At 34.3% G+C, this 24,325-nt stretch overlaps 1 protein-coding gene and 1 pseudogene across 1 annotated transcript in view; one reads left to right on the plus strand and one right to left on the minus strand.

Moving 5' to 3' along the window:
* The window catches only part of LOC133191378 (uncharacterized), a 110,502-nt gene extending 104,449 nt beyond the window's left edge, over positions 1–6,053 (minus strand). Inside the window, exon 1 of the mRNA XM_061327133.1 lies at positions 4,990–6,053. Coding sequence (XP_061183117.1) covers positions 4,990–6,052 — 1,063 coding nt within the window. The 5' untranslated portion in view covers position 6,053. The remainder of the gene's footprint in view (positions 1–4,989) is intronic.
* Positions 6,054–17,061: 11,008 nt separating this feature from the next.
* On the plus strand, positions 17,062–19,197 carry LOC133191630 (uncharacterized; annotated as a pseudogene).
* The last annotated feature ends 5,128 nt before the right edge of the window (positions 19,198–24,325 follow it).

Consider the following 24,325-nt stretch of genomic DNA (forward strand, 5'->3'; position numbering starts at 1 on the left):
CTGATACTGGAGCTGGATGCATGTCCTAACTTTTCCATTTGACCCAATGTCAAGGTCAAAGGTCAAGGTCAAAGTTCAAGGTCATTTGGTGAATTGCTATATTTTACACATATATAAGGGATTTCTTATGTTTTTAAATGATCTTGACCTTTGACCTTGACCCATATTTCAAGATCAAAGGTCAAATATGCCGATGCAGTTGGTCCCATGTCTCTAGGATACACCGTTTTAAAAATAAGTTCATTAAATGTATGTAGCGTAAACTTTCAGGGGCAGTAACTCATACAAGGGACCAAAGAATGCTTTTGCAATGATAGAATGAAGAGAGTACTAAATGAGTCGAAGACACTGATGAAGGTTTGGAATCTCTACGGTTTACGGTTTCGGAGGAGTAGCGATAACAAGGTTTTGTTGCAAAAGGGGTGACAACTTTTGAATGGGTCAAGCTCGGGGGACAAGAATGAAATCTTTGAAATAGTTTTAGAAGGACATATTATAGATGCAAAGAAATTCAGTATATGTTGAAAGACAAAAGAGATATTAAAAAAGCTAATTTTCTCAAATTTTGAATGACCTTGACCTTTGACCTTCACAAAAATTTCAAGGTCAGAGGTCACAAAATCTAATGCAGTTGGTCCCATGTCTTTACGACTTATCGTTTAGAGAATTTTGTCATTATTCGTAAACATCAAAAACTCTCAGGGGCAGTAATTTATTAAAGGGCTCGACAAATCATTTCGCAATGAAAAGATTGAAAAGTCCTCTCGAGTAGTCGAAAACATTGGTGAAGGTTCTGTATCTCTACGGTTTATGGTTTCGAAGGAGTAGCGATAACAGGCTATTCTTGCGAAAGGGGCAAGAACTCCGAAAGGGGTCATAGGTCATACTCGTTGGGTAGTTTTTCGAAATAACTTTTGTTGTCGAGTATCATGAACTATAAAGTTTTTCGATAAGTCTTTCGGTTCAAAAGTCCGTAACGGAAAAATAATAATAATAATAAACATAAGCATTTCAAGAGGTCTTTCCACAGAAAGGTGGAAAGACCTAATAAACAGAAGAAAATCAATAGGTCTTTCCACAGAAAGGTGGAAAGACCTAATAATAATAATACTAGTAGACTAATTGTTCTCGAACAATTAGAGGTCTTTCCACCTTCTTTAAATTTCATATATTTTTCATATTTTACTCTATAAAGTTAATTTTTATACAAAAAGAATCCATAAATGGCTTGAGAGATGGAAAAAATGAAAATTTTAAAATTTTTGAAATGACCTTGACCTTTGACCCTGAACAAATATTCAAGGTCAAAGGTGAAGGGTCACATTGCATTTGACTCCATGCTTCTACGACTTTTAGTTTTAAAGTTATAAGGTTTAATAGTTATCACAAAGACGTTAAGGGGTGATAACTCATATAAGGGGTCATCGGATACTTTCGCACTGAATAGATTGAAGTTGTGTCTAAGGACCCTGAAGACATTAGTGAAGGTTTTGTGTCTCTATGGTTTACGGTTTCGGAGGAGTAGCGATAACAAAGTTTTCAGTAAAAGGGGCAATAACTTTTAAAGGGGTAAATCTTAGGGAACAAGTATGAAATCTTTGAAATAGTTTTAAGAGGACATATTAATGATGCAAAGATATTTAGTATATGTTGAAAGACAAAAGAGATATAAAAAGAGCTTTATTTCTCATATTTTGAATGACCTTGACCTTTGACCTTTGCATATATTTTAAGGTCATAGGTCAATGAATCTTATGCAGTTGGTTCCATGTCTCTACGACTTATTGTTTTAAAAATTTTAAATTATTTCTAAAAATCAAAAACTTGGAGGGGCAATAACTCCTTGAAGGGGTCGACGAATACTTTCGCAATGAATAGATTGAAGAGTCCCCTAAATAAGTCGAGGACATTGGTGAAGGTTTCGAATCTCTACGGTTTACGGTTTCAAAGGAGTAGCGATAACAAGCTTTTATTGCGAAAGGGGATGTAACTCCTCAAGGGGTCAAAGTTCATATACGCAGGGTCAACTGCAAAAATCTTTTACGGAGTACATTCTCATGAACTATAAATCTTTTCGATAAATCTTGAAACTCAAAATCTTGCGGCGGAAAAATAAGAAGAAGAATAACTAGTAGACTAATTGTTCTCGAACAATTAGAGGTCTTTCCACCTTCTTTAAATTTCATATATTCTTCATATTTAACTCTCTAAAGTTAATTTTTATACAAAAAGAATCCATAAATGGCTTGAAAGATAGAAAATATGAAAATTTTAAAAATTTTGAAATGACCTTGACCTTTGACCTTGAAAATTTTCAAGTTCAAAGGTCAGGGGTCACATTGCACTTGACCCCATGCTTCTATGACTTTTAGTTTTAAAGTTATAAGGTTTAATAGTAAGCACAACGACGTTAAAGGGCGATAACTCATATAAGGGGTCATCGGATACTTTCGCACTGAATAGATTGAAGTTGTGTCTAAAGACCCTGAAGACGTTAGTGAAGGTTTTGTGTCTCTACGGTTTATGGTTTCGGAGGAGTAGCGATAACAATGTTTTCAGTAAAAGGGGCAATAACTTTTAAAGGGGTCAATCTTAGGGGACAAGTATGAAATCTTTGAAATAGTTTTAAGAGGACATATTAATGATGTAAAGATATTTAGGATATGTTGAAAGACAAAAGAGATATAAAAAGAGCTTAATTTCTCATATTTTGAATGACCTTGACCTTTGACCTTTGCATATATTTTAAGGTCAAAGGTCAATGAATCTTATGCAGTTGGTCCCATGTCTCTACGACTTATCGTTTTGAAAATTTTTAATTATTCGTAAGTTTCATAAACTTTCAGGGGCAATAACTCATAAAAGGGGTTGACGAATACTTTCGCAATGAAAAGATTGAAGAGTCCCCTCAATTAGTCGAAGACATTGGTGAAGGTTCCGTACCTCTACGGTTTACGGTTTCAAAGGAGTAGCGATAACAAGCTATTCTTGCGAAAGGGGCAATAACTTTGTAAGAGGTCATAGGTCAAACACGGGGGGTCGTTTTTCGGAATAACTTTTGATATCCAGTATTATGAACTATAAAGTTTTTTGATAAGTCTTGCGGTTTCAAAAGTCCGGGAAGAAAAAGAAGAAGAATAATAATAATAATAAACATAAGCATTTCAAGAGGTCTTTCCACAGAAAGGTGGAAAGACCTAATAAGAAACAGAAGAAAACCAATAGGTCTTTCCACAGAAAGGTGGAAAGACCTAATAATAATAATAATAATAATAATAAACAGAAGAATATCAATAGGTCTTTCCACAGAAAGGTGGAAAGACCTAATAAACAGAACAATTTCAATAGGACTTTCCACAGAAAGGTGGAAAGCCCTAATAAGATGAAAGAGACATCAAAAGCACTGACTTTTTCATGTTTTGAATGACCTTGACCTTTGACCTTGACCTAAATTTCAAGGTCAAAGTCCCTAAAGTAGTCGAAGACGCTGTCGAAGGATTCGCATCTCTACGGTCAATGGTTTCGGAGGAGTAGCGATAACAAGGTTTTTCGCACAAGGGGCCAGAACTTTTTAATGCGTCAGGCTTAGGGGTTGAAAAGTGAAATCTGAAAATAGTTTTAAAAGGACATATGATGTATTTAATGTTATGTAATATATGTTGTAAGACAAAAGAGATATAAAAAGAGCTATATTTCTCATATTTAGAGTGACCTTGACCTTTGACCTTGAACAGATTTTGAAGGTCAGATGATGAAGAATCCAATGCAGTTGGTTTCGTGTCTCTACGATTAATCGGTTTCATTATTTTCATTATACGTAAAAGAACAAAAACTTTCAGGGGGCAATAACTCATCATTGTGCTCCAACTATCATTTCACAATGAAAGATTGAAAAGTCTTCTCAAGTAGTCGAAGACATCGGTGAAGGTTTCGTAACTCTAGGGTTTACGGTTTCAGAGGAGTAGCGATAACAAGCTTTTATTGCGAAAGGGTTCTTAACTCTTTGAGGGGTCAAAGTTCATATACGCAGGGTCAACTGCAAAAATCTTTTACGGAGTACATTCTTATGAACTATAAATCTTTTCGATAGATCTTGAAACTCAAAATCACACGGCGGAAAAATAATAAAAAATAATAATAATAATAAGAAACAGAAGAATATCAATAGGTCTTTCCACAGAAAGGTGGAAAGACCTAATAATAATAATAATAATAATAAACAGAAGAATACCAATAGGTCTTTCCACAGAAAGGTGGAAAGACCTAATAATAAACGGAAGCATTTCAAGAGGTCTTTCCACAGAAAGGTGGAAAGACCTAATAAAAAGAAACAATACAAACACTATAAGTCTTCCGTTGTGAACGGAAGACTTAATAAGAAACAGAGTAAAAACAATATGTTCCCAAACTTCGTTTGGGGAACATAATAAGTACTCTCCAACCTGGGAGTGTGTAAGATATCAATGTAAATCGTCATGATTTTCCGGATAATAGTGCATGATGAACAAAAATTGAGAAGTTGTTCAACTGGTAAGAAATTGTTTTGAATATGCTACAGCTGCAAATGATACAAAGATAATTTTTTCTCCTTTTTGAATCGCGCTGTGCAGCATAGCCTACTCTGCAGAAATCATCGGCATCATCACATGAAAAAGATCCAGGCTATCAGCACGTGGTTTATTTTGAGATCGGAATATAAAAAAGCCTGATCTCCCTTTTAGCTTTGAATATCTTTTGCTTTCTTTGATGCTTAATTGTGAAAGTACTTTTTGAACTGCAATTTTGTTAGCGGCCGATTTGATACTTTGCATCAATTTTACTTGTTATAGAATTTTAAAGATTTTGCCCACTTATTTCTGCCATACAAGTTTAAAATTGGTTGTACAAAGAGGAAATATCTCCAATACCAATGGGAAATAACTCTTGCTAAATTCAGGCCTATCGAAAGCTATCTATATAAAGTGAATTGAGAAAGAGTATCCTACTTACTTGTCTGATAAGAAAAGTATTGTAAATGACAGCCAATAGTCATGCAGCTTATCACGTGCTTTACGTCAACGATCGTATTGTCTTTCAATATCAGAATCGCCATTTTACCATTTTCAACATAATTTTTCAAATGTTCAATGGCATTGTTTGTTTTGGTATTATCTTTCGTTTTCGAGTAAAGGTGGATACGAATTGTAATGGATTTGCCCTTATTGACCGTTTCCGGAGCAACTGATTCGTAGGACAGGCCAGATTCCTCCCAACTAAACGACTTGGCCAGAGCTTCACCAATTTCAATAGCCAGTGTGTCCTTGTCCTTTTCAGTGTTATTATTCACGTAGAATATAAGTAATTTCGCCCAGTGAGGTACAAAATTTTCATAATTGCAAGACACTAAACTTGTAATGCTGGATAGTGCATCAAGCTTGAAGCGATCGGGAAATGACAAGTCACAATATCGATATTTAGAATGTAATTCTTTATAGTAACATGTGGTAGTCAACCAATGTATCATTGATTCCATTTTCTCACATTCGCTTAACACTTGTGGATATAGGATGTAAATTAAATTTCTCTGTATACATAATTTCACACTGTCTGCCCAACTCTGTCCTAAAAGAGACAATTTTTTAGAGGCTTTTTCCAATCTAATACATTCTTTCTCTGCTTCTGAAATCGATTGACAGTTATTTTTCTTCCTCAAGCATGTTGAATACCAAGAGCAGTCTTTTGTTGGAAAATAACATTTTTTATCAAGTATTGAATTCTTTTCTGCAAAATGATAAATCGGATCACATTGGCATGCCGACAGACCCCCGTAACTGGGTTCTGAAGTACACAAATACCAGCAAAACTCTGTATTTTCCTCCCGACATGTCACGTGTTTAGTTATAGAGGTTATCGTCTTTTTTGGTAAACAAACAGCGGCCTGGTGCTTTGAATATAGTGGTGAATGAATGCATCCTGTCAGCCCCGGAGGTCCCTTCGTTCTGTCACACTCTGAAGAAACCACAACTAAAACAAGTTGAAAGCACAAAATCTGTAAAAGCAAACTAGCACTCATGATGTGTCTTCTCTTGACGTCGAGTTAGAGTTGAAATAAATTTCACTTCCTAGTAATGTGTTAGTCATTCCTCTGCCTTCAATAATAAGTGACATTTAGAGGCTACTTGAGTTTTAGATTTACACTTGATGTTGTCAGTCTATTCACGAGGAGATACCTAGTTAAAAAATATTAGACTACATTAGAACATGTGGAAAACGTTGAAAGATGGGTTTTCAGAAATACTTAAATATTATGACCTTTGAATAGAAAAAAAATTGTTGGGTTTTGCAGCAATGCTTTACAGCTTTATTAGGGTTTTGTTTTTTTCTTTTAACAATTTTTGGAAATGTAATATCATTTACATTTTTGTTTTACATTATTACATATTGGCGCATTTTGTTGTAAGTGACAATATGTGCTCCTAATATCGCAAATTTTATGGGCAAGAGTATACATGTACTTTAAACATTATTTTCTAGAGTCAGAGAGAGAGAGGGGGGATCACAAATATTTCCCAAAATCATTTGCATTAAAACGTTTAACTTTAACACTTTTTACAGCCATTCCCAACGATAAATCAATGTCCAGACTTTTTGACACTATAGACAGCTGAAATAAAATCCAAACAACGTTGTAAAAATGGTTGCAACGATCGGAGCATTTTTACAACGTTGTTTGGAGGTTTTGATTGTGACGTCACAATTCTGCTGCACACACACTGATCCTACGATGAATACATATTGGCATATTTCACAAAAAATACATTTTTGGCAAGCTAACCACAAACTTTATAATAAACGTGATGATATCAACTTCTCAATCGTCGCCCTCCAGTATTTACTTTGAAATCATTAATTCTAGAGGGGGTGATTAATTTTCGTTGACAGATTATCAGAGAAACAAATGTAAATGCAATGCTAAATACATAAATCATCCCGGATTATGGGCGTGCGCAGACCGCCTTATACATCCTCATAATATTATTACTATGAAAGGTTTTCATTTAAAATTTTACTATTTAAATGAAAATTTGATAAATAATATTCAGGCAAAATTTGGTGCGATATGGTTGATTTAATACAAAGATATGGACATTGTCTACGACTTTTTGGAACAACCCTCATATTTAACCCCACCCCACCCCTGACAAATTCTTCCTTGTTTATACCATCCAAAAATGACAAGATTAGTTTATATTAAGCTCTGCATGTTTCCATTCATTTCTTAGACTTGAAATATATCTTTGAATATAAATATTAAGAAAATTGTTATCTCTTAGGTTCACGTCAAATAGCCTACTGTACGTGGAAAACTGCCGGTCATGCCGGCAAGACTGGCTTAATTTCGCCGTGACCTACATAAATTGGTTAAATGTCGGACCGCATGACTGATGTTGATTGCCCCGTCTGATGAAAAAAATGCATAGTGCAATCGCGTAAAAGTTGTCTTTTCTTGTAGTACACTTTGGTAATCCTCGGATGACTTCCGTACACAATGCGATATTCTATAATTCAAGGTTGAAGGTACGCGAGGATCTACGAGTGAAACTGTCTGGTCCTCTGTCTCAACATAATGAAACAGAGAACCAGGCAAACTGAATCGCACTAAACATGGCGTCATGGCCGACTAAGTTTACTTCTGGTGCAAAACCAGGACAAGCTCTGAAAAGAAAAGGTGACGCGGACAAGACTACGAAAAAAAAAGAACAGTGCCACATTTAACCACTTTTTTCAAGATATTATATAACTTTTAATATTATATGGTGGGATTTTGTACTCTCATGATATTTACCAAATATGATACCTCTATCTTGTATAATGTGGGAGATATAACACCTGAAAACAAAAATCCTATGGGATTTTGGTTGGATATCTTATAATACTTGATATCCCATCATAATCCTATAGGATATTTAAAATCCCATAGGATATTGTCTCACAAAGAATATTTTGTCCTATTTCTGAACTGATTTGGGATATTTTGTCCCATATATTAAGAATTAGGAGAAAATGTTCCATTTTTTATTTCTGTCAGAAAAAAGAGATTTTAAAGAAGATTGGAAAGATTGAAGAGATTGGTTAAAATTTGACGGAGAAAAAAAGTCGTGTAACATCTGCATCAAGTATATTGGGTAGGCGATTGTAGGAATGTTCGAAATTCTGTAACTGGATCAACAAATTTTCGATACTCAGGAATAATTAACCACGAAAAATCGCGATATCATCGTAAGGCAGTCGAGCGGTTTTATGCAAACGAGGATGTGCGTGAAAACAAGCACACAAAGCTTTAGTGGCCTACTAGTTTCACTTCTCAAGAAAAATTATGTTGAAATTTTGGAAGTGCACTGTTTGGCCCAAAGACTTGAGCTTGCCTTTAGAGATGCCCTTAATGGAATCGTCAAAACACTCAGCTTTCTTCACTCCTCTTAGGGCTTTACTATTTCTACAAAACAGTGCTAAACAGAGAAAGAATTTAAGAGAATGTATGAAGGTAAGATATATGATAATGTTAATGTCATCATTAAATTAGCCAAGCTAAAATCAATAAGTTCTATGAAAGAATTGTAATTTTTACACATTAATATGTCCATTTTATTTTCAGGCATTGGGTCTTAAGGGTACTCTACCTCACCGGGTGAATGGAAACATGTAGCTCCCACACATGCAGCTTGCTCTAGAAACTTTTTAGGTATTACCAAGCCTTTGTTGGCCAACCCCAGGACACCTCCCTTTCAAATCCAAAGGCATCTGGACAGGCAAAACTACTTGTGTCTTCTTCTTCTGCTGTTCTCTTGCAGGTAATTTACAATATAAACCTTATTGTTTAGTACCCAAAAGTCTTAATTCATTGATTCAAATTAAAAAAAAATAATGTTATTTAAAGTGTTTCTGCTATAAGTAATCATTCTTTCAAAAACAATATGAAGGAAATTATCAGTCCATTAGTGAGATTGTCTCTCACTTTCCAAAGACAGGACTTGACAATTGAGGATGCTAAGATAGTAATTGCTGGAACAGATTTTCTCAAACAGTATGATGCCATGTATAAGTTAAACATTTTCTATTGATTATACGATAATTAATTAGTTGTACAAGATGTGAACATAAACAAGAAAAGTTAAATAACCATGATTACATTAGTTATATTTATTTTATTTTGCAACAGTTACAGGTTGAAGAAAATTGTGGAGGAAAAGGAATATGCAGGGTATCAATGAAATATATGGTAACAACGAACAGTATTCAAGCTCAAAAGTCTATTTAACAATACCAATTTTGGAGAAGAGCAAACATGGACCTCTAAAACATCAGAGGTGGGATCAGGTGCCATGGAGGAGTAAGCATACCCTGCCGAACGGTCACACCCACCGTGTGCTCCTTGTCATGATCGGGAAATAATGGCAAAATCCGTCGACAATTCAGTGTGTAAATAATGGCCTAACAATTAGTATGAAAAACGTCAGTCAGCATTTGACTTAATGATAGATTGTATTTGCTGACAAGGTCATTGTATTGACAATAAAACTTACGAAATGATGACTTTAAACGAGACTACTGATATTCTTGTTTCAATTTGTTTGTCAATAACCTACCTCGTTTTTGAAATTGGACATACGTAGAGCATGCTCTTGCGTATCGAATCAACTGAAAGATATAAACCCCGTATGCAGGTGATGAAGGTTTATTGCTGCATAAGTAAGGGAAGTTGACGATTGAAAAGTTGAAAAGTCATCACGTTTATCATAAAGGTTGGTTGTTAGATTAACATTAACGTCTTTGTCTAGTAAAATATCCATATACGAAACAGATGTGTCAGACTCTGGCATTTTTTATTTCAAGCTCACTAGGATATATCGTATCGACATAAGAATGAAAAAAAACCATTGTTAATTGACAATACGTCGTCGATATATCTAAATATCGATTTGAAGGCCACAGCAAGTGTTTTCTTCTTTTCACGTATAGGATTTTGAACAAACTCTGCCTCATATGAATACAAAAATAGGTCTGCTTATAACGAGGCGCAATTGGTACCCATGGGAATTCCAATAGATTGTTGAAATACCTGGTCTCCAAAAACCACATAGATATTGTCAATGAGAAACTCAAGCATCTTTTAATATCAACTTGTGTGTACAATCAGAATGTTTTTAACAAAATAATTTTGCAAACGACCAATGACAAGGTAAGTAATTTATAAGTTCCATTCTTATTGATAAAGCAGCTGTCAATGATGTCAAATAGCCTGGAATTTAATTTATTGTGGGGAATGGTTGCAAATAAAGTTGAAAAGTCGTAATTAAGTTTTTATGCTATTGATTTGGGTAAAATTTTGCGATTTCAAATGTTTTAAAAATTCCTTGAAATTTTTAAGTATCCACTTCTGAGTTACACCACTTCTCGAATATATTGTTGCACAGTACTTCTGAAGGTTTTCCATCACTACTGTTAATATTTTAGTGAGGAGTAAAGAAAGAGGCTTGGTAGAACATTTACTGGAATCCGCTATGTATCTTTGTAAGGATTTTTATGAAGTTTCGGAATCCAATATAGATATGGTAATTCAAATTCATTTTAGTTGTTGAGAATATTAAAGATATCCAAAACTGACATATGATTTCGAAGAATTTCTTCCTTAGAAAGGGAGCTATGGGTATAAGTTGAATTACCGCTTGTAGAATTAAATCCCAGTTCCTCTAAATTACAATTTAAATAATGAGACTTACAAACAAAGATAATGTTGTTACCAGCACATACTGATCGTGTAATCTATCTAATTCTTTTTTTCACTTCTGAATTATTGAATACAGAAAGATAGTTGGTTTTCATTTTGCCCCTCAATCGTTTAATGCGAGATCCGATACTATTAATCCATTCTGACAACGTGTCAAGGTCTTCTTCTTCATGTCTGGCCCATCGCCTGGCGTTATCTTCCACAGAATCCATAATGTTTATGAAATTATGACGGCAGTTAAAGATCGGGGTTCCCTAAATTTTGGCACTTTTAAAATAATTGATTTAAAGTCCTCATTATTAACTATATTTACGTCACCATTAATGACATGTCCAGCAGGACTATAGTTGTAGGGTGACGAAGAACATTGACACGTTGGAGGACTACGTTTCAGATGTTCGATATCAAGGCTCTGTAAAGTTTTTCTGTAAATAAAGAGTTTGGAAGCAATAGTCTATGTATATCTGTGTAAATACATGTTGTAGTCTTCACCTTGAAATGTGGTGGAATACAAGACTGGACCCTTTTGTGACTAAGAATATTACATTAACCGCGTCAATTCCTTTATTGGCATATTGGAGTTTAAGGGAATACGGGTTGTTTGTTGTTGACGGGTTGTCAACTAACGGGAAATGCCTTCAATGTAGAGACAACAAGCAGAAATGTTAAACAGCTCATACTTCAGAAAATTGATGAACGATATAGAGATCTTCATCATGAAATCCTCGATGCAACAACTATTGGGGGTCTTAAGAACTGGCCAAGTGAAAATGATGAAGGTACTGGTATTAAAAAAAAAAAGTTTTACAGATGGCTTTTTTGTGACTTTTTCTGTTGTTTTAGATTTTTTAAAATTTTGGTTGAGAGTTTGTTCACTTTTTTATTTTAGCATGTTTTCTCTATTTTACAATAGTGAGCCAAGATCCTGACCTTATGCAAAATAAAAGGTAAGCAAACCTTTACACCTTGTTGGTGTTTGTTTGTTGATTGTTTGTGTGTGTGTGTGTGTTTATTTTTTATGAAAAGAAATTATTGATGCTTATTTAATACGATATACTGTTACAGTAGTAATAATTATTGTAGCCTGAAACTTAAAAATTAATTAATGACTTTATTAATTAAGTCCATTGGAACAATACAAATTTGAAACAGAGCAAACATGGATCTATAAAAATATCATAGGTGGGATCAGGTGCCAAGGAGGAGTGAGCATCCCCTGTCGACCGGTCACAACCGGAATGCTATCTAAATAGAAAGTAGATATATGTACATTCCTACTTTTACTGATCAGAGTTCTACAAGTGCTTATTAATGCGCACATTTTGGAGAACCATTTTCTAGTTCAGCGTACGTTTTATCCTTCTGCAAATCGGCAAAATTTCCGATGGTTTCAATTTTATGCCCAGGCCTTTGAAAACTATTTGTAGATAATTTTTTTTGTTGTAAAATTAATAAAATAATATGTGAGGAACATACGATGTTACTTATTAAGATTAAAGCTAAAATATCGGTAAAGCCCTGAAGAAGTTTTTCACTAAATAAATAAACACTTTTTTCAATTGGGTGGATATGTAGCTCTCTGGTCGTCCATCGAATATTTTTTTCAAACCAGTGAGCTACAGATGAACGACTAATAATTGTCCAAGTGAAGAGTTGATTGAAAGATACGGTTACAAGCTTATCTTTACATATAGTAAGGAGACAGAAGAAAGGACTTTATACACCGACAGTGTTCCAGTGCATAAACTAGCATAATTAAATACCAATAATCTGAAAGTGTTTTATTTATATTTATTTATTCATGTACCCGTTGAAAAAGCTTTATCTATTCGTGTGAAAGGTGTAATGCGTGGTCAATTATAAAAATAACAGTATGCTATCTTATTATCGAATTACGTTTTAATATTAATTATAATTAAAGTAAAAAGTCTTTTTTCAACACACATGGCCACATTTAAAGATATACCCCCTCGTCGAAACACGCAATACTCCTGGATCATTTGTATTATTTATGGCTTGTTTTTATAGTGTGGCCATTTCTTTATTTCTGCATACAGCTTATTTCCAGGACATGTTGTTGCAGACACATCACGATGTCCATGAAGTGTGTAGCTAGCTTTTATGTAGCCCCTATCCACCCCACATTGGATAAGATTCTTGGCTGCGTTTATTGCAGCTCTGCTTGGTAGTTGATCATTGAAGTTACCAATGAAAGATGCTGCCAAATCGTTGTTGTAGTTATAAGTATGAGCACCCACTCGATTTCATCCTCGACCTTCGTAAACATTCCCATCATTTCCTACCAGGAAGCTGTAACCTATGTCGGCCCATTTCTTGGCTATAAATATAAAATTATAATGGAATCTACAACTTGTATAAATGGGAATTAACTGCTTCATTTTAAATGCATAGTTCAAATACTGTAGACGTACTTTTTTGTGGGATTAATTTACGCTATGTATGTGGTCTCAAATTTCGGAAATACGTATTTAAAGTACACTTAAATACGAAAGCCCAGAAGGCTCATTCGAGATTCGGGTTTCGAAATACGACATTCGAAATTCGACTTTCGAGATTCAAGATCCAAACTAACCAATCAAAAGGCGGATTCAATATTTGATTACCCCCTTTATTAAGTTTTTACTATCAAGAAATCACTGAATATATTTATAACAAATGAGTCATTTGCTTAAATAATAATGCAAGAAAAAATGTTATATGTATCAAAACAAAATGAAAATGAATTTTGGGTAACGTTTGGAAAATATATATAGATAATCTTATTTTCCTTTTTTAAAATAAAACAATGGATACATATATAGAATATTACATGGTCTTATCGCTGAATTGCGGAATCAGTAGGTCGATAAATCATTTAATAAGCAAATTGATGAGAGAGAAAATTATTATTGATATGAAATACTAAGGATCGTCTTAACACTGTACAGTAATTTAATTAAGGATACATTTCATTACATTTAAAGGTGCATCTGTGCAATTAGTCTGATCAGCTACTTTTTGATATGGAATAAAATAAATTGCAGTCTGTATTGTATATATGAGCCAGTGTATGAGAAAAGGGGTCTTCGCAGCTATGTTAAGGCTTCCCGAAGCTTTAAAATGCGCTCAAAACCTAATATGTCATTGCGAGGTCGGTTTTGGTTTTAATTTATAAGTATTGAACTTCAGTACTTTCATTTTATATAAAGAGTTTCCTCGGGTATATATTAGCATATTTGTTATGATATCACATGACTTTGTTGATCACGTGACGGTCATTTATAATTTTTTGAAGTGTTTCATATAAATCGCTTCGGCGCAGCTGATTAACACAATAATTATTAACATTTTGTTATATAAATAAACTTATAGTATCCTTGTGTGTCCGAAATGTGCTTGGGAAAAGTCATAGTATTACTTGGGTAAAAAATATTTCCTGAGGAATTCAACTTACCTACAAATTTGAGGGTATTTTCCACACAATATCGTAATCTGTATTAAAACAAAGCCACTACACATTTTTCCCAAGCAAGATTCAGTTAGAGAACAACCTCTTCTTACAGATTTCCACAAAAATTCTCAGATTAATCCTCATTAATCACCTGCGCCAGACTCTTTTATACACACAAAATAAATTCTACCTCCTACCACGGGTATAAAACAGAGTACATTTCAAAAGTATATTTTTCATAAGCATTTTGAACATGATGAATTTCAATCAAGGGTAGGTAAGCGGTGTATTTTTAAAATATTCGGACATATAAGACTTAAAAAACCTTTAACGAACCGTGAATTTTGCAATAGCTATCTAGCATTTTACATGCAGTTTGAAATAAAGTGTAAAGTTCATGACACTTTCCCCGTCATAACACCACAAGTTTGCAGTGACCTGACGTCATTTTCCATTATGACGTCATATTTTGGTAGTTCAGAGATGTGAAGGCACAGAGTGCACTGTCATATTCTACGGGAAGCCTTAACCTACCTGCGTTATGACATAACGTCATAATGCACAGAAAACGTCATAAACGTCAGAATATTGCGCGACGTCTGCATTTTCAAAGACGCTCCATTTCAAAGTGGAAATAGATTACCTACGCTATTGAACGTTATCAGTTGACCATAGTAGTCACCACCATCATGTGATCATGGATGAGGTCAATTCTGAATTTCAGGTATTTATTTAAGATAATTTTACACATGTATGTACAATTTAGTCAACAATTATTAAGATCGATTATGTAACCTACTGACGCTACGTACAGCTATAAAGACCGGCATGGAATAAGATATTGTATAGCTGCTATAGATAACACGTATTACAAGTTTTATGAAACATCAATATATTAATTTAATACCAAGGAAATAAATATAAGATTAAATCCGAAATGAACTGCAAAAAATGAATCAACATGAGCATGTGGGTCTTATTTTCTCGGTCAGACAGGGGCGTAGCTTCCATTGTGGCAATAAGGTAACTGCCATCACCCCCTCCCATAAATAACAATACATTGCAGAAAATATTTTGTAATATTATCAGCAAATCTTTAATGTACGTTCATATCATCAAGATCGGGCTCTACCTCCTTTACCGAAAAACTCCAGGCAGGTAGTGATGGGAAAATATTAAAAATCGATGAATGTTTGACAATTATAGTTTTGACGAAATAAAAACTAAGTTTGATAAAATGTGTATTCATCTGAAAATGCGTTACAGTTTTAGTAAACATATTGATTAACTTTTTAACATCACCAGAAATCCGAGGTCGGTGAGCTTTTAAATACTTTCATATATAATGTATAGTATCATATCCACGCTATGAAATTGGTAAAGTTGACGAAAATTCTGTGCAGGACAAGTATGATATTTGCATTTTAAAACCCCTAAATCCATTTTCTGCCCGGGGGGGGGGGGGTCAGTCCACTAAACCCCTACCAGGGCTCTGTTTAACTTTTGGACCTACTGGGGGCTTGAAGCGGCCCATAACCCCGGACCCTATGGTTTGACTCTATTTGACTCTATAGAATGTATTTAAAGTCAAGCTACGCCCCTGTCAGAATAATGCAGCTATGATGCGTTGAAGTAATTTCTCACATCACTTGTAAAACTGCATTGTTCGGTAATAAACTGAGAAAACAATACACACGCGCACACTGCAATGTGCGCGTGTGTATTGTTTTATAAGTTTATTACCGAACAATGCAGTTTTACAAGTGATGTTTAAAATCACTACAAGGAATTTACTTATAAATAACTTTTAGTCCATATCCACGTTATTATAGAAAGAAGAAAAACAAGTCACCGGCACAATAAATGTTCACATATATGGTAACTAGTCGGAGGAGTGTTTGGATTTCTTACAGAACTACAACTTTCAGATTAGATGTTATATATTAAGATTTTAACACACAATTACGTTTTGTACAGTATTTTCAATTTTACGTTTACAAATTGCTTTAAATTAATCCTTGTACTTTCTTTAAATAGTTACATGTACATTAATGAATAAAAACGTCCAATAGATATTTTAAATTTCCCTCTGTTTACGTGGTGCTTAGCATCAGAGTCGTTATAACTCTCAGAATATTGACGGACAGACTAGATAAAGTCTACAAAAAATCAAATAAATAAAAATAATAATGAAGATAAATAAATAAAATTAGAGAAAGAGAGTATATACGAATTAAAAAGTAAATCATATTCTTTTCTCCAGTTTTAAATAGTTGAACACAAATCAAGATTAAAAGAATAGAAATTTAAAAAAAAAATTATAATAATAAGAAAACCATACATTTTTTGCAAAATTCTACTATTTAAAATCAAAGTGGATCTTTCAAATTTAATTCTATGTCATTTATATAGGACTAATACATTTAATAATTATAAATGAACATGAAGTACATTTAGGGGATAGATTCGTTAAATAAATCAAGTAATTTATTATATTTCGTCGATTTCAAAGATTTAATAGTCTTTTAATTTTTAGGAACTAGATGATCTTTTCAGTACACACTTTGGGTTGGAATCAGCTGCCAATTCACACTCAGATTTTGAGGAAGATCGTTCAACAAGCGATCAGGACGATACACCCTCTGATCCGAATAGATTAGACCGAATACGCAATTTTGTTCTCTCTCAATCAGGAAATGAATTGTCTGACTGTGAGAGTGAAAATGAAAATGACACCCCTTCAGAACTGAATGACATTAAACAAAATTGTTAATGTGGTCAGCGTTGCTTTTCAAAGTTTGAGAATTCCGTAATTCTTGACCATGTATTTAATGTTAGAGAAATGGAAAAAGATGTAAAAGATTCATACATCATGGGTTCTATTAGCATTGCCGGGTCATCTGTCACTCGAAAAGGATCAAGAGTCCGGAACTCGTACCACTACAGTTTTAGAAATGTGAAAATTTGTAGATCGACTTTCCAGTGTTTATTTGATGTCGGGAAAAAGTCTCTCTCTAATCTCTTGAAACATTATTCAGCAAATGGGGCCGTCCCTAGACGACATGGAAATCATGGAAGGAAGCCGAAGCATGCAGTCAGTTTTGACGATGTACAGAGAGTGGTAAATTTCATTTTGGGCTACGCCGAGGAACACGGCCTCCCTCAGCCTGCAGCCCCTAGAGGTAGGGATGATGAGCCTCCCATTTTTCTTCCTTGTAATTCGACGAAGAAAGCTATTCATGGCCAGTACAAGTCGGCATGTGATACAGATGATGTAAGGAAAGTAGAGTACCACACATTTACAAATATATGGAACTCCTGCTGTTCACATATTAAAATATGCGGTCCTCGATTTGATGTTTGTCATAAATGTGAATTGCTGAGGAAGAGGGTACTTGATGCAAGATCAGAAGAAGACAAATTAGAGGCCTTAAGAGAATTTCAAAATCACATCGATATGATATCTCTACAAAAAACTGGTTAAAGATTCGCTGGAAGAATTGCAAGATATCGATCGCCAGGAACACCATAACCAACCGTTATCCTCTGATATGACTAAAGTTCACTATACGTTTGATTTTAGCCAAAGTGTTGCTTTGCCTCATCATGCACGTCAGATGGGACCCCTATATTTTCTTACTTTAAAGAAAGTACACATATTTGGTTTTCGAGTTGACGACAAACCTATGCAATATAACTACTTGATCGGGGAAAATGAAACACTTGGACTGGATGGAACGCATTCGCATGGTCCAGATACTGTTATTTCCTTGGTGCATCATGGCCTTGGCAACTATGGTTATGGAGAAAAAGAGTGCTTGATACATGCTGATAATTGTGCAGGTACACACACACTCTCTCTCTCTCTGTTTATAACCGTAAACCGTATCACGATTATGTGTAATAATCTTTTAATCCAGTGTACAATATTAAATGTAGAAATATTACTAAGCAAAAGAAAGCAGTTTTACAACAGCACCTCATCTCATTGATGCGTTGTAAGTTTTTTAAACACAAAGAATCTAATATATTATTTTGTTGCAGTACCATTTATAATTTTTTTTTAATAAATATTCCGCCTTTAGAATATTAAATCTCTAATGTTAATTTCCGGGGGTGGGGGGTGGGGGGATATTATAATTTATGACATATTGACTCTGTATGAAGGCAACCTAGGGGCTTGTATATTTAAAACTAAATGGCGAGAATTTTAAGCAGTATACGGACAGTATTTGTTAATTTTCATTTGGGTTTGAATCATGTTTGAGTGCATGAATAAAAAAAAGTATTTGTACGTTTCACTTACATCAAGATAAAATGCCATTTAAAGATAAATACAACATTCTCTAGTAAATTATTGTTCCTGTATTTTTAGGTCAAAACAAGAACAAGTTTTTGATTGCGTACTTTGCATGGCGAGTGATTACTGGTTTGCATCATCAAATTACTTACCTGATGCAGGTAGTTGGTCATACACGATGTCTGATTGACGCAGGTTTTGCAAGGGCAAAAAAGCTGTTCCGTCGCACAGACTGTGATAGTATGAGTGAACTTCAGAGAGTTTTTGATCATTCTTCAACAACAAACAAAGGTATTCTCTACGACAACGGAAGAGAGTCTACATGGAAATACTACGGTTGGAAAGAGTTTTTGGGCCGTTTTTTCAACTCATTACCTGGTATTTCAAAATACCACTCTTTCCGATTTCATGTGGACTTTCCAGGATTTGTATTTGTAAAAGAAAATAGTGATTCGGCCGAGAAAAAAATCAAAATATCAAAACCAGATGGACTTCAGCAGATTCCGGGAAATTTTCCTAGGGAACTTGCACCCCTCGGAATGTCTAGAGAAAGAGCTCAGTATCTTTATAAGAAGGTCAGACCGTATGTACGTCCAAGATGTCAAGATGAATTATGCCCTCCAGCCCAGACTGAAGAATAGCTTACCTAGGCTATTTATTTTCCATTAAAAATGTGACAAATGCCATATTTTGTTTATTTCACAAACAACAAATATTGATTGTTAAACATTTTTTGAAAAATAGAATTAATGCAAAAGAAAAACAATTTTAAATAGTACTCTGTTCATTAAAACCGTAACTTCACCGGGGTTGATATATGACGTTTTTGACGTCAAAATACAGGATTGTGACGTTTTAGCCATTTTTGCACTCTTTTGTAACCATAAAATGAAGCACTTATCATTAAGATATACTATTAAAACTTATATATTCTGATTCCTTGCGTTTTATTCTACAAGAATCAGCAAAAATCTGATTTTGTGATTTTTATGTCATAAGACCCCTTTTCTCATACACTGGCTCATATAATTTTTAATTAATTCAAGTATTCAAAGCCTTAGGATAATTAATTTGATTTTTTTGTATTTCTCCTATCGGGAAACAGTGGTGTATATTCCCTTCTGCTAATGTGTAGGCTAATGTGAAATCACAGATTTTACCTAAAACGCATCATTGCCGAATTGCGGATAGGCAAGGAGGGAGTCGCCCCCTCTCAATAGAGGGGGGAGGCGTCGAGAACCACTTTCTGCAATCTTGGAGACTTCTATTATTGTCATTTTTCCAGTGAATATAATTATAAATCATTTAAACATATTCTTATGATACAGAAATTAAAATCTTCATGACCACTCTTAATAAAATTGAGAAATTTCAAAATCCTTACACGGTGCTTGGAAATTATGGAAATTGTTTGACTTCCTACTAACCCAAACATATTTCCTAATTTCTATTCCCTGTCCTAATCGTAGACTCCTATAAAAATATGTACAAACTAGAGCCGAGCTCGTTGCAGAGCAACGAATAGGTCTTCCTTTGGAGCAGTGACCTTGAGTCAAGGTCATGCCATATTCTAAGATGATTAATAATCTTTTAAGGGACTATCAACTTGCAATGCTTCGCCAGTAGAAAGACAATAAAATAATGTACACTTTCTATTTCGTGACCTTGAACTTGTCCAGATGGCCTTGGGTCAAGCCATGACACACTCTGGTTATGACGCAAACCTATCTGTGTTACCGACTTGACAAGTTAACACATGTTCTTTCAGATCACACATTTAGTAAAAGCATCTTGTTCTTAGTGACCTTGAACTTGAGTCAAGGCCATGACACAGTCTGTATGATACCAACAATACCCATTCTGAGTGTTTCCAACTTGACAAATTTACACATGTTTTTTTTTTTTCATTTCGTTTCCATATAGTTGTAATTTATTACTTTTAACTCGCTGGCTTCAAATTTTATTGTAAATATGTTTTATGTCCAATTTCGATATTGAAAAACGTCGGCGTCTTTGAATACGTGTACAAGGTGCATTATGTTACCCTATCACATCATGTTTTATAACGCAGACCATACATGTATATATAGTCAGCGTTATAAAAAGGTTTTAAAAAAACCATTTTATTCATCAAAAATCTCTGCTGAATTATCTTTGCCGATTTCTTACAGAACTAGAGTGTTCCAAGGAACGCATGTGTCGCCTGCTTTTAGCTTCATTAAAGACGTAATTAAGTCTAAAAGTGATCAGCAATTTATTTGCTACGGCATTGAATATAGTTCATGCCAAAAAAAAATCCAGGGATAGTAAGACTGCGATAAAATCTAACAAATAAATAGAAATGCAAATCCTTAACCCCTGGAAGCTAAAATGGATATTAATGAAATTTGAATAAATTTATTATAAATAATTATACATAAATTATCTAAGTACGTGATTTCAACAATCCTTCGAAAGAGGCTTCAGTCTATCATATCAGCAATTGTCAGTCTACACCATCCATTTTGGAATACCGATCCCGTTGTATTTTCATAGTACTTCAATTTCAGTTTTTGTGCTTTCTTTATTTCATACAGTGTCAAAATACATTGTCTTGAGCTCATAAACATGTATAACTGTTAATTATCAAACCCTGCCTCTGTAATTTCAAAAGACATAAGTTAAATTTAACCCTCCGCAGTATATTTTACAAAATAGGTCAAAGGTCAAGTTCAAGTGGACTGTAATGCTGGTATTTTTCAAAATGTTTTATGACAAACAGTGCACATTCTAAATAGCATAGACTTACCTCATAAATATCAAAAAGAAGTTGTATATCGGCATTATTGGTTATTTTGAAAAGTAGGTCAAAGGTCAAGTTCAAGGATATCTAGGTCGGAAGCCATGGAAAAATACAAAAGCCATAGTGTCAAGCTATATGTGCAAATTATCAAATCCGTACCTCTTACATTTCTCGAGATATAAGGTGTGAGAGACGGACGGACAGCAAGACAGACGCCAGGTAAATTGATCGCTAAGTGCTGCTCTGCTCTGCAGGCGACACAAAAATGTTTGTTTGATTGTCTGTTTGTTGTTTAACGTCCCTTGAGCTGCCAGCATTTGCCAGTGGAGGGCTGCAAATTCAGACCTATACTCGACACTCAAGGCCATTGAGCAGTGGGGGATTTTTTTCATGCCGGCACCTACTGCTACACAGAACCTCGGTTTATATGGCCTTATCCGAAGGATCATACTCCACGTTCTGTAGTGAAATTGTTTGTTTGTTTGTGTGTTAACGTCCCCGTCGAGATTTTTCACTCATGGAAACGCCACCAAATGCTAGTGGAGGGCTGTAAATTCGACACTCAAGGCCATTGAGCAGTGAGGGATCTTTTTCATCCCAGCACCTACTGCTACACGGGACCTCGGTTTATACAGATTCTTGTTACAAAGTGAAAAGTATACATTTATATGTAGTACAGGTATCCATCTCATATGCATAATCTATTTAATCAATCATTTTATCCTAAAGGGAAAGTGAAATCTCAGTCAAAATTTGTCACAAATGCTGGACTCTCTGATTAATTATAATATATGTAAGAACGGATCGTCAATTAGGACTGCAGGTTTGATAAATTCACAGCATGCATCTTCAGCCTTAATTAAAACGTTGTTTCGAAATATTACACTGTATCTATAAAAGCGAAGATTAGAATTGACCTAAAGAATATTTTACACCACAGGGGAAATGCTTCCGTGGCACCAGAAGGTTACAATTTTGATTGACAGGTGTAGCGCCGTGCATGGATTTCATGTAACTATGTACAAATAAGAAATGAAGGGATCTAAAGAAAAGAGTTATTGTGATTGACATTGTAATTAAAACAGAGACAATTAACAGTAGTTTGGCTGTGCTGGCCTTTCTGACATTTGAAGTAAAGTTTTAGAATAACTTGTCATTGAAATGAAGTTGTAAAAGTGTACTATCAATTATTTTCATTTTCATCATTAGATGTGTGCTAATAAGTTTGTTATATTCAAGTCCATGTATATGTACTCCTTGTAAATTTTTTTCTTTTGAACCGCGCGTGCAAGTGGAATTAAATTATAAAAAGTTAACATACTTCTTAAATGCATGGCATTTACGTTACACAGTTCTGGACATTAGAAATAATTAAGCTGATAGTGAAGGGAATATATTTTATCGTACGCTAAAAAATATGTATTACATAAAACATGCATTTTAAAAAATTCAGCCTTTCAGATACTTATACATACAAATCAAATTACATAAAATATGAAATATTTTATTGGAAATTATGATCTCTTCTCTGTAAACAGGTATGTTTTGAAGAGGACATTGAAGGCGAAAAGGGGCTCGAATAGCCGCCAGTTTTTTTTTTTTCTTCTGAAAGCTGTACAGTTATCTTGGACGACATATCGCGTACAAGTACAGTGTACAAAACAGCAGTGAAAATAAAATAATGAATTCAAAGTTTAATTCTCTTCTCTCAATTATTTTGTGAAATATAATTACCAACAAATATATATATTTTTACCAGAATGTATACAAAGCGACTTTTCAAGCGGTACATGAAAGCGTTTGACGCGTGACCAGGTACGTGTAATTGCTTTCAAAGCATGCAAACTCAGACTTCAGTATCAGGTAGCACAGGTTGCTGGCCTGTCAATCAAATCAGCAGCTATTGTTTTTTTTTTATTTTTGTATGATTGTCGGGCGGTATATTATCGATCTTAAGCTAGGTAGATTTTGTGGGCGTTAATGGAAAATTGGGTGTTTAATAAAAGCACATGTACTTGTCATATGCTGGAGTTACAAAACTATAGTCGACAGAGTTTTTCACATAGCATGTTCAGAGTTGGTGTAATCATAAAGATAGTCATTTTAAAAAGAAAATAATGTAAAAGTGTTTAGCAATGCGTCTTATTGTTTTCAAAATATATCTCTTTTGAATTCTTTGTCTACAAACCTTGTGTGTCAAGTTAGAATTATCTGCAGAATTAACCACACGCAATGAATCTCCGAAATTAAACACGTAATAACACATAATTGAGAAATAAATCGTTTACTAAATACATGTATGCAGTTTAAAGATTAGGATTCATGAAATGGGGACCTTTATACGTCCTTAATAAAATGTTTTGGATTTAAATTAAATCAAATTAAGATAAGAATAAATGATTTAATTGAATGATCCGGTATGATTTAAAAAATAATTTTCCGTAAATCATTGTGTCAGCAAAATTAATATAGAACGACAATGTTTTGTGTATGAGCACTAATATAGCTGCTTCCTCGGCTGCATAATTAGGTTACATAATTGTAAACAAACACAAAACCCGGGTATATGTGAAACGCAGTTAAATGCAGTTAAAGACTGATTTATTTTTTAACTTTTTTTTTTAAAATTTAATATAGTGTATGTTTCAACATTAAACGACGAAAAGATGTTTTGTTTACGAACGCAGGTCGCTGGTTCACACGCAATGGATCTCTTGTAATTTCGGCCACAATAATTTAATAAGTATATCACCAACATGACCAACATATAAGATGAAATAATTTGAAAGATCCGATATGATTAAAAAAACAATTATCCGTACATAGTTGAGTTTGCAAAATAGATTTAGAACGGCAATGCCTGTTTAGTGTATGGCCACTGATCACTGGATCTAGGTCACGCATGATCGGGGGATGACCGGTTACATAATTATAAACAAAAACAAACCCTGAGACGTATTGAAAATGTGTGACTCAATAATTTGGAATGAAACCACAGAACACGTAAAAACTTATTTTAAAGTA

This window comes from Saccostrea echinata, unplaced genomic scaffold (genome assembly GCF_033153115.1).
Source record: "Saccostrea echinata isolate AGI-Se365-2 ecotype Australia unplaced genomic scaffold, CSIRO_AGI_Sech_v1 ptg000023l, whole genome shotgun sequence".
Classification (NCBI taxonomy): Eukaryota; Metazoa; Mollusca; class Bivalvia; order Ostreida; family Ostreidae; genus Saccostrea; species Saccostrea echinata.